The sequence below is a fragment of the Amphiprion ocellaris genome, chromosome 10 (genome assembly GCF_022539595.1).
Source record: "Amphiprion ocellaris isolate individual 3 ecotype Okinawa chromosome 10, ASM2253959v1, whole genome shotgun sequence".
NCBI classification, from domain to species: domain Eukaryota; kingdom Metazoa; phylum Chordata; class Actinopteri; family Pomacentridae; genus Amphiprion; species Amphiprion ocellaris.
In genome coordinates, this window is record NC_072775.1 from 26236401 (window position 1) to 26246998 (window position 10598).

General features: G+C 39.9%; 1 protein-coding gene across 2 annotated transcripts in view; it reads left to right on the forward strand.

Moving 5' to 3' along the window:
- The window catches only part of arhgef18a (rho/rac guanine nucleotide exchange factor (GEF) 18a), a 28793-nt gene extending 18195 nt beyond the window's left edge, over window positions 1-10598 (forward strand). For both annotated transcript variants that reach the window (XM_023265627.3, XM_055014413.1), the window contains 12 exons: window positions 2095-2171; window positions 2387-2568; window positions 3243-3298; window positions 4242-4421; window positions 4605-4745; window positions 5556-5671; window positions 5767-5826; window positions 5927-5974; window positions 6154-6639; window positions 7007-7325; window positions 7577-7681; window positions 9625-10598. In XM_023265627.3, coding sequence (XP_023121395.1) covers window positions 2095-2171; window positions 2387-2568; window positions 3243-3298; window positions 4242-4421; window positions 4605-4745; window positions 5556-5671; window positions 5767-5826; window positions 5927-5974; window positions 6154-6639; window positions 7007-7325; window positions 7577-7681; window positions 9625-9779 — 1925 coding nt within the window. In that variant the 3' untranslated portion in view covers window positions 9780-10598. The remainder of the gene's footprint in view (window positions 1-2094; window positions 2172-2386; window positions 2569-3242; window positions 3299-4241; window positions 4422-4604; window positions 4746-5555; window positions 5672-5766; window positions 5827-5926; window positions 5975-6153; window positions 6640-7006; window positions 7326-7576; window positions 7682-9624) is intronic.

Here is a 10598-nt window from a genome sequence, read left to right on the forward strand (position 1 = left end):
AAAGAGTTTTTAAAACGGTTGAGCCTGCACAGCGGGACTCTGTACCTCCTGCCTGAATTCAACAACTCGTATTCTGTGAACAGGACATGGGATGGATCAGCAAGAATGTTGTTTGCTTGCCTGATAGTGGCCTGTATAAGTCCTGTGGTATTAGTGGAACGGGGGTACCCATGATTTTACTCGCCATCTTCACCACGTTATGAATCTGTGTTTCTGACTTGACTGTGAGAGCCCCAAACCAGCAGGTGATCCCGTACCTAAGTATGGATTCAATGGTTGCACAATAGAAGATCAACATGATTTCTCTGCAGACACCAAAAAGCCTGAGTCGTGTGAGGAAATGGAGACGCTGATGGATTCTGGCACAAACACTTGCCACCTGTGTGTTCCAGCTGAGGTCGCTGTCAATGTGCACACCAAGGTACTTAAAAGAGGTGACCTGTTTAATGTTGTTGGCATGTATGGACACCGGACTATGGTCACCTACTGATTTGGGGTCGATCACCATCGCAACAGTTTTTCCGTGTTAATCTGCAGTTTGTTGTTGTCACACCAATAAACAAATTTATCCACAGCAGTTTTATGACTGTCTGGATTGTGGGTAAGCAAACTGAGAATAACAGTATCGTCCGAGAACTTGATAATGAACTGATTTGGCTGAGTGCTGACACAGTCGTTGGTGTACAGAGTGAAGAGGAAGGGTGAACTGACGCACTCCTGGGGGACCCCCGTGCTACTTACTACTGTACTGGAGAGGACAGAGTTAAATTTCACCTGCTGTGAATGATTTGAAAGAAAGGAATAATACCACCTGATAAGAAATGGGTTTACCTTTAGCTCAACCATTTTTCTGAGAAGAATGTGTGATTGAATGGAGTTAAAAGCAGAACTAAAATCAATAAAAAGCCTGACATATGCTGCAGGGTTTTCTAAGTGCTTTAAAGTCATGTGCATCACAGTGGACATGGCATCACAAGTGCTGCGTTTTCTCGAATAAGCAAACTGAAGAGGATCGAGCGATGGCTCCACCTCTGTACATAAGAGATCCAGTAGGAGTCTCTCCAGGGATTTCATGACAATGGAGGTCAGAGCCACAGGTCGATAATCACTGTCCACCTGGGGACATGCATTTTTTGGGACTGGTATTATCACAGACTTCTTCCAAAGCTCTGGTACGGAGTGTGTATCTATGGAGAGCTGAAAAAGTCGATGCCAGACTGGTGTGAGCTCTTCTGCAAATGTTTTCAGCAGGAAAGCTGCCATGTTATCAGGTCCCATTGTTTTTCCAATTTTTAAGGATTTAAAAACATTAGTGACAGACTGACGGTCAATAACTATTCTGTCCTTATCCCCTCTGCAGCATACATTCTCTAAAATTGCATTGCATTCCCCGACATTGTCCGTTTCAAACCGCAAATAAAAGTTATTTAACTCATTTGCTCTTGTAGTTTCATTCTGAGCGAACAAGGCCTTCCTTGTAGTGTCCATGTTGGTCATGCCTCGGATAGAGTCCCACAGTTTCTTAGTATTGGATTTCGACAGCTCCTGTTCTGCCCTCTCCTTATGCTGCAGCCGTGATGTTCTTAGCTGCTGGTTGAGGTCCTTTTGTGCAGCCCTGACTCCTGCCTTATCTCCTAATTTGAAGGCTAATTTTTTCCTCTTTATACACTCCTTTGCTTCCCTTGTGATGTACGGTTTATTGTTAGGGTATATCTTAACAGTTTTGTTCGGTATAATTGAGTCAACGCAATAGGAGATATAAGCAGTGATTGAGTCAGTAGCAGCATTTATATCATTTTAATGAAACTATGAGGGATGTTGCATCAAGTGACCTGCAGCTTGGTGGATTACTGCAGCATTACAGGGCCGACATGTGCCATTGTTCCATTTTGTGTTTAATAGTTTCAGCGTTGGGGGGAAAATGGTTTTGTAAACCAAAATACTCTCTGAGCCAGGATCAAAACATGTTTATTTGTTGTTAAGTGTCAAACGGTCACACAAACTGCATGTCTGATGTCCATCTTTCATGGCACAGTGGTCAGAACGTCAAGTATTTGTGTTGCTTTAATGCTGAGCAGTGTTCTCTGTCTGTAGACATCCATGCTGTGTTGCTGTCAGATGTGCTCCTCCTCTTACAAGAGAAAGATCAGAAGCTTGTATTTGCTGCTGTGGTAAGTTCTGCTTAAACAATACTTAGACAATATAAGTATCGCTGTATGATTTATTCATTTGAAGTTTATTATTTTTTCTCAATTTACCGCAAAACTATCACGGGTCTTAGCTGTCTGATTTGTTCATCTTGTAGTCTTGAATGATAGGATGTAATTAACCAGAACCGATCATTTAAATCTTAATAAAACCTGTTGTATTATTATGGCTCATGCAGGATAACAAACCATCAGTGATCTCCCTTCAAGGACTGATAGTCAGGGAAGTGGCCCTGGATGAAAAAGCCATGTACCTCATCTGTGCATGTACCTCCAGCATGCCGGAGTTGTACCAGATCCAAACAGGCTCCAAAGAGGAATGCATCACTTGGACGACCCTCATACGAGAAGCTGTGGAGTGGTAAGCTCAGTGTTTCTAGGAAGAGATATTCATGTTTAAATAGAGCAGTTGCAATGGCATTTAATAGCAGCATTGATACCTGACAGTCAAAGCATCGAACGTAACTGAAATATGATCAGCATAACTGTGCACATGCAGCACATCTTGTATAGTATTCGCTCAGATTCTTGCAGCTTCATCAGTCTTGGCTATGTCATGTGTGCAAACTGACATTTTGGCTTGAAAGTGATGCAAATGAAAATGTTATTGATTTTTCAAAAGAAAAAGATACCTTCCCATTGAGACAAAGATGAGTACAAAAACTTTCAGAAAGATTTGCCTGTTGCAGTTAAGATTGCTGAAAAACCAATTCTATAAATATGATCATCCATATACAAGACCCCTTTTCACTGAAATCTCAGGGAATCAAGAGAATTAACATAATGAAAGGCCACATTTCATGGCAGTCTTGTCAGGAATGGTTGTTCCAGGGACCTAAACATTGAACAGGCTGATTGAGAACCAGCTAACAAACATTTTTATCCATTTCACGCGATATGCCACCTCTCGTCAGATTGAATCAAAAACGAGCATTGTCATGTGGATTTAGAAAAACAGGCCATTTTTTTAAAACATGTTTTTCTTCAGAATATTACTTAAAAGACAAAACTGTGTAAAATGTTTGTGTTATTCAGCCATCGTGAGGAGGAGGTGTACCACGATCTACTTGCTAGACTGCAACATGTTCAAGGTAAGATAACCAAAATTATTGGCCACTTACTGAATCACAGAGAACACCACGTCAGTGTGCAAAGCTGATCAGTAAGGCTTTCTTGAACAACAAAAGAAAGGTCAGTGTGGCGCACAAATTGTCATTCTACGTGTGCTTAGCAAACAGCTCACTTGTGTGACTTTCACACCATTTTGCTGAACTGGGTCAGCCAGAAACCTGATCATATCTTAGCTCAGATCATCATAAAGGGCAACATGACAAAGACCTTGTAAGTCTGGAAATGTTGCATCATTGCATGTTGAGAGCTTGCTAGTTTGAGTTTATAGATTACCTCTTTTCCTTGTGTGCTGTTTTAGTCCTGTGACATTTCTCAGTTGGGGTTGGATTTGCACTCTGCTCCTTTATAAATGTTATTGCACAATATTTGTAGAGCTGTGATCAACCTCTTGGCTTGACTGAAATAGTCCACATTCTTTAACCAATGAAATTGCCTTCAAGGAAAAACTAAATCTCTATGTTATCTCCATATAAACTAAGTTGGTCACAGTGCACTCCACCTGCTACCCTTATCAGCCTAAACAAATTTTAAATAAAAATAAAAAGCCAGCATTTGCAACGTTTAATAACTTACAACTAGTTAATTTATGCTGAAATGATAACTAGGGATTGAGCAGTAATAAGTTGGAAGACAGTATATTGACCACCCAATCGATGAGTCAACCTGAAGCCTAGAGCAGTCGATGTCTGGGCAGAAAAAATCACTACAGAGACACCATGTTTGAAAAAAAAATATATATGACCAAAATATATGAGCATTCTTTTTTCTTTCTTGTAAGGTGGGATTCACACTGTTCCCTATTTACTTGTCCAGAGTAAAATAATAATAAATAATTGTTTTTTCTTTCTGCGTTTCCACTGCTTTTACTAGATAAACAGGTTATTTTATGATGTTGCTCTTTAGACAGTCTAAAGGCGAGGGATGACCTGATAATGCAAAGTCTGACAGAAAAGCAGCAGATCTTTGCTGCTCTCTATGAGGATGTGACCTCCCAGGAAACCCCCCACAAAGGGCTGCTGCTCCGAGGAGACACAGCAGACCTCCGGCAGGGAGAGATGCTACTTAATGGAGCCATCAATGAGGGTGAGGGAAGAAGCAACACCAGATGTACTTTATGATTTCTGGAGTTACTCATTTCTGTTGGGATTGGACTAACGTGATACGTAGTCTTGTAGTGAAAACTGTGAAACCTTTACATCATGACAGAGAGAGCACTGATATTATCTTTTAAGAAGGAGATTAGGAATGTGTTTTCCTTCTTTGTAGTGGAAACCCTGCAGAACCTGCTCTTCTTGAGGATAAGAGACCCAAACCTTCCTACGGATGAGAGTACGACGCAGGGAGGGCCTCTAAGGGACTACACCATTGGAGTGGCAGATAGTAACCTGATGGATACCACCATGAAAAGTAACATGTTTTATATCAGTAATATATACACATTGGAGTATTAACACAGGCCCTACAGCTTATGCAGCACAGCAGCATACAATACAATACAGTAACTTTATTAATCCCTGAAGGGAAATACAATACATGGTTGTGACAAAACGTTTGGGTGAATCATAATCATCCTCACATTATTTTATAGGCATGAATAGCGGTCAAACAAAAGCCTCCTTCAGACATGAACTCCTTCCCATTGATCTGGTGGCATCTAATGATGTCAGCTTCATGTCTGAAATACACTTTACTTAAAAATTGCAACTGCAGTCTAACCAGATCAACATGGGGGTCTCCAAAACAAGAGAGCTGTGCACATTTACACAGTAGACTAACGGGGTAACAGCATTAATTATGTATGATTCTAAATTAACAATGACAGTCAGGATATTACAGTAAGTCACACGGTATACTTTCCACATCAGACAGGTGAGCTGTTACACACAGTCACAGTTTATAAGCTGCAGTTAAATTGTTTGTCATGCAGTGGATTTAGATTTAGTGCTCTGAGTGCATCATAATGCATTATGTCACTTGACACTCTCTGTCCAATTTTGGCTGTCTCCCTCATTGTGGTGGGTTTGTCTGAATGAAGCAGTAAGGAACATAAACATTAACGTCTGAAATGTTTCAGCATGTCTGAATGACGGAATGCCGTCACTTCACCAAGTTGAAGCCAGCAATGTTACATATCCTATGTGTGAAAGATGATTAACATCGTGGCAGATAAAATGATCACTTACTTTTTTATGTATGTGATTGAATTGTTTTTCTCAGATGGAGATGCAGCTGATCAGCCAGGTGGCAGCCAGGATGGTCTACTGTACAGCAGTCACACTGGTAGTGACCATCAACTGCAGGAAATCTACTACTCTGATGGCGTGGAACAGTCTGTGAGTGAGGCAGATGTAGAGGATCTAAGCCTAACGTTCTACTATCTGCTGACAAAAAATGGAATAATAAATTGTTTGTGCCTTTTTACTACCAGGCTGATGATGAAACTGACACCCTTCCAAGGCCAAACTGCAGTCATTTCCCTGAAGTAGAGGTAACCCTAATACTTTTAATCACTGTCCTTATTTTTCATTTTTATTCTGTCATGCACAAAAATATGAATATTTGCTGCTGCCACTTCTCTGTCTCTGTAGGTGTGTGACAGTGTGATAATGCTCGCTCAGAGACTCTACAGCTTACAAGTAAGACTGCAATTTGTTTTCAAACTTTTATTGCACTATTTCTCTAAGCACCTCATGATCTATTTTCTTTTTTTATTAGCTAAATGGTTTATTTATGAAAACAATGTCATTGGTTTTTTTCTACAAAAAGAAGATATTCTCTGGAATTGGGTTGCTGTATCAACCTTTTCAATGTGCAGGCAATCATCGCCCAGCAGGACAGCCTGATAGAGCTGCAGAACGCTCTTCAGTCCAAGACCAAGCAGCCTGCTCGTCACTACAGCAACGTGCTGCTTGAACAGGAGAAGCAGCGCAACTTGGAGAAACAGAAGGAGGAACTTGCCAATTTGTACAAACTGCAGGCTCAGCATCGAGAGGAGCAGCAACGCTGGGAGAAAGAGAGGGAGCGGCAGAGGATCCAGATCGAGACACTGGAGGCTCAGCTGCAACAGAGAGAGGAGGAGTGTGGGAAGTGGGAGAAGAAGTTGAACGAGGAGAAGGCCGAGCTGGAAAGGCAGAAGAAAAACTATCAGCAGGACCTAGAGAGACTTAGGGAGTCCACAAGATCAGTGGAGAAGGATAAGGAGCGTCTGACTCAGGAGAAGGACCGTTTAGAGCAGCTGCAGGAGAAGTTAAGGTTATACATCTCAAACCCAGGACTCTCCAACTATGATGATCCTGCACAAGTGAGAAATGAAATAAGATTCATTTAACATTCATATTATTGATGTTACTGTGTATTTATCTATCAGTATAGTCTAGTTATCAGTTCATCAATATTCTATGCACAGCTTTAGCATGTATAATCTAGACTGAGGTCCATATAGCTATATAGTGATATAAAATATTCTGAAACAAGATGATCAGAACTACTTTGAGCCTAGCGCTGACTTCCAGTGTATTTTAAGAAAGCAAATTCAAATTTGATAGCATCAAAAGATTTTTTTTCAAAAGTACTTCAGTTAATGTAAAGTAGGTAGAAGCCAAAGATGAGATCATTTTGTTTAGCTTTCTGCAATAACAGATTTTGAATTATTTCATTTTTCTTCCCAGTCTTGGAGTCTCTTTAGCTACCCATCGTTCAGGGGAAGCATTGTGAACGGTGGTGGGACCTTAACTCCAAAGCCCAAGGCCGTGCCCACAAATTTTTCTGATTCTCTGGAAATTCCTCCAAAAGTTCCACCACGCAAGGAGAGTATCAGCCCTCAGCCAGTCAAACGCGAGCTGCCCATCCACCTGATCAGCACCACCAACCAGGTGCACAATCCTACAGCTGTGCAGCAACAGATCCCTACCAAGCTGGCAGCTCTGGCCAAAGGAAAGGAGAAAGGCTTCAAGACAAAGCCCTCCCACCAGAGAACACACAGCGCAGGTCAGGACATAGGTTGACAATGTTGAGTTTTTCTATTTTTTTTTTCTTCAAAAAATGTTTTAAAACTTGTATTTACAATTCAGAAAGACATGAGTAATTCGGATATTGACGTTGAATGTGACCAGATCAGCAGGGCAAGTTGTCCCACAGATAGCCTTAAAATGTTAAATGTTAATGGGTCATCTTGCATTGTTACAGTTGCTTTAAATGACAACGTATTGTAAATTCCAGTCTTGTCTTTCTACATGCAGCTTCTATAGACGTGAACCAGGTGCTGCCCATCAGAGTGACGGGAAAAGAAGGAGGCAGTCTGAGAGCCAAAAGGAGCTCCAGTCCTCAAAGGATCTGCCTGACAGGTACGAACAACTCACCTTAGTCAGAGAAATATTCCAGCTGGCACAGAATATTCCCACAAAATTACCTACAGCTTGTAATGTTTTAAAGAGAGCTTCTTGAGCTTATGGTCAAAGACTGTTTGAGATTCATCATTTAAATAATGATCATATAAAGTTAAATGCTAACAAACACGCAACATTTTAACTGCAACATTTAAAAGATTTTGTCTGGGTCAAAGACTGTACACAAAACAAACTAAGAACATTCTCAAACTAGCACTCCAAAAATGTTTTCAAGGTGTTACGTATCCCTCCGATGATGTTAACCTTCCTGTAATGTGATACATTAACAAAGGTTGAGCATTTTGTCTGCAATATTTGAAGAAAGTTTTTGAGATGTTGAGGAAACCCATTGCAGTTCTTCTATAAATGACCTTTGCTGTGTTGCATGATGACAAAAGATGGACATTCCAAATGCAACATTTAGAAAACATTTTTAGAATGATAGGGCTTAGTAGTCTAAAAATGTCATCAAACCTTTTTCAGATGTCTTTAGAGGACGTTATCCTGCCTTTTTAAGAAGAACATTTTGGAACTTTGCAGAACTATCCTCATGGAACCTTTTTTCTAACACAAAAATAATACTAGCTGAGATCACCTCTGCCAATAGACAGTTCTTTGCTCCATGTACACGTGTATGTGAGAATCTTGGCATTAAACACTCGCTCCGTGTAAAAACCCTGCCCATAACAACTTCAACTCTTGCACTAGGGTGAAAACCAATTAAAGAGTATCAGAAATTTAGACTAAAGTCTTATTTTTGGTATTAACACCTAATTAAGTTGGGTACAAAAGTTGTTTAACTAAGTTAACATTTGGTGTTTTACTATATTCAGTATTTGTATTTTAATGGTGTACACATAGAGCAAGCGTTGCAATGTCAGGCCTTAAAACCTTACCATGTCTCACAGGTATTTTCTCCTTCAACAAAAAACATTTAAAGAACATTGGGAATAAAGGTGAAGCTGAAAAAACAGTTATATTATTAATGATTGAACAGCACTGTGTTGTGGAGAAATGCGACCTGCTGAACTTGAGTAAGGATTTTCCGAGTACAAGGAAGTTTTATAACAGAACAATCTTTTATCATTGTAATCGAATACAACTGTTCTGTCATACGTCTACTTATTAATATTTAGTTTTGACACTGTCGTAGAAGTTTTACCAAACAACATCACATAGGTTGTTAATTCCATTATATTATATGGAAGTTTTATTACTGAGGTCATAGTCAGTGGAAGACTACATTATATTGAGGTGTTTTTAGTATTCTGCCCTGTCATGATATGTAAAGAGGAACACAATAACGTAATCTACTTGAATACTAACCGTCACTAACTGCAATACAAGAAAAGCACTCAGAGAGCCCAGTACTCTGCCAAGGTTGCTCAGTCGTTGTATGACTTCCGATGGATAAGTCCGCAGCGGTGGATTTGTAGTAGGATTGCAATCATGTGATCGGCAGCAAGGAGCTGACGTAATGTTCACTTGTTGTCATAGTTACAGTGACGCTATGCCGCTATCTGGCAATGATACAGAAATCTTTAACAAATCTGTGGATCCAGACTATTAGCCGCATCACTGTCGAAATCTAATCACTTGGTCCTTGTGTCATTTCTGACCTTCCCTGAAAATTTCATCCCAATCCATTAGTCCGTTTTTGAGTAATGTGCACAGAAAGATGGACAGATTAACTGAAGGACAAACGTACGCCAATTGGCACATAACTCCGCCGCGTTCCTTGGCACCATAATAAGCTTCCTAAAGCTAGACTTGAGAAAGTGCTTATCAACTCAACTTCAGAGTTCATTACAAAGATGGTTGCAGTACATGTATAAGCTACTGTATGTTTTACTTTAGTTCTCTACTCCCTGGAGATCCATTTTATTTCTTTCTCTCTTCAGACACTTTCAGACCACCAGGATCTGCTCAGAACGTGAAGTCGTCACAGTCCTTCAGCACAAACAAACGGAGCAGCAGTGACACACCTCCACCAGCACCGCTTCCTTTCCCTAAAGATGTCCTTGAAAAAGGAAAAGAGAAGGTAATATTCTTTTAATCATGAACTACAGACAGGAGTTTGGATGACACCCTGTCAAGCTTACAGACTTCTACACATGGAAACACTGATGGACCTGTGAGAGGACATTATGCACGTCTTCATGATGTCTACATGTGTCCAAGAGGCCAGTTACTGATGTGGTAATTTTACAGTGCAAAACAGCGGCTGCAGTTCAAAATATCTGGACCTGAAAACAAAGCAAAGATGTTTGATAAAGATAATATTTTAAATGAAGATTTTATGAGGAAAGATTTTTCTGAGATTTTATTCTGTTTATTTTAAATGAAAGTGGGTTGTCTATAACCACTTAGCACTCATGTCTTAAGCTTTTTTTATTTAATGAATGACAAACTGTGAGGAAGCTATAGATTTGACAAGTTTACATCTGTTTAAAATTGAAATGCCAAGCACAGATTTCAGAGTGAATCAGATGATCTTGATATTTTTACAGTGGACCCCAGATTGTGTGCAAATTTCCAGGGTTTGTAGAAGAATTTAAAACCTGACTGTAAACTTGTTATTTGTAAATGTAAAATGGGACCTGTTGTGAACTGCTCACTGCAGGTAGTGACAGTCCACAGCACAATATCAACAGGAATGTTTCAGTTTGCAGGCTGCTGAAACGTTGGAGACTATAACCAGAATGGTTTCTGGCATTCAATGTTAAATATGGATCTGGAGTAATGAAACATTTAACATTATGTAAATGATTTTCTCTGGTAGAAACACATTGTCCACTGTCAACTCATGGTTCCATGTAAAATATATAACACACCCCAACTAACAGGTTATGGAATAAAAAAGTGGTTGATTCTA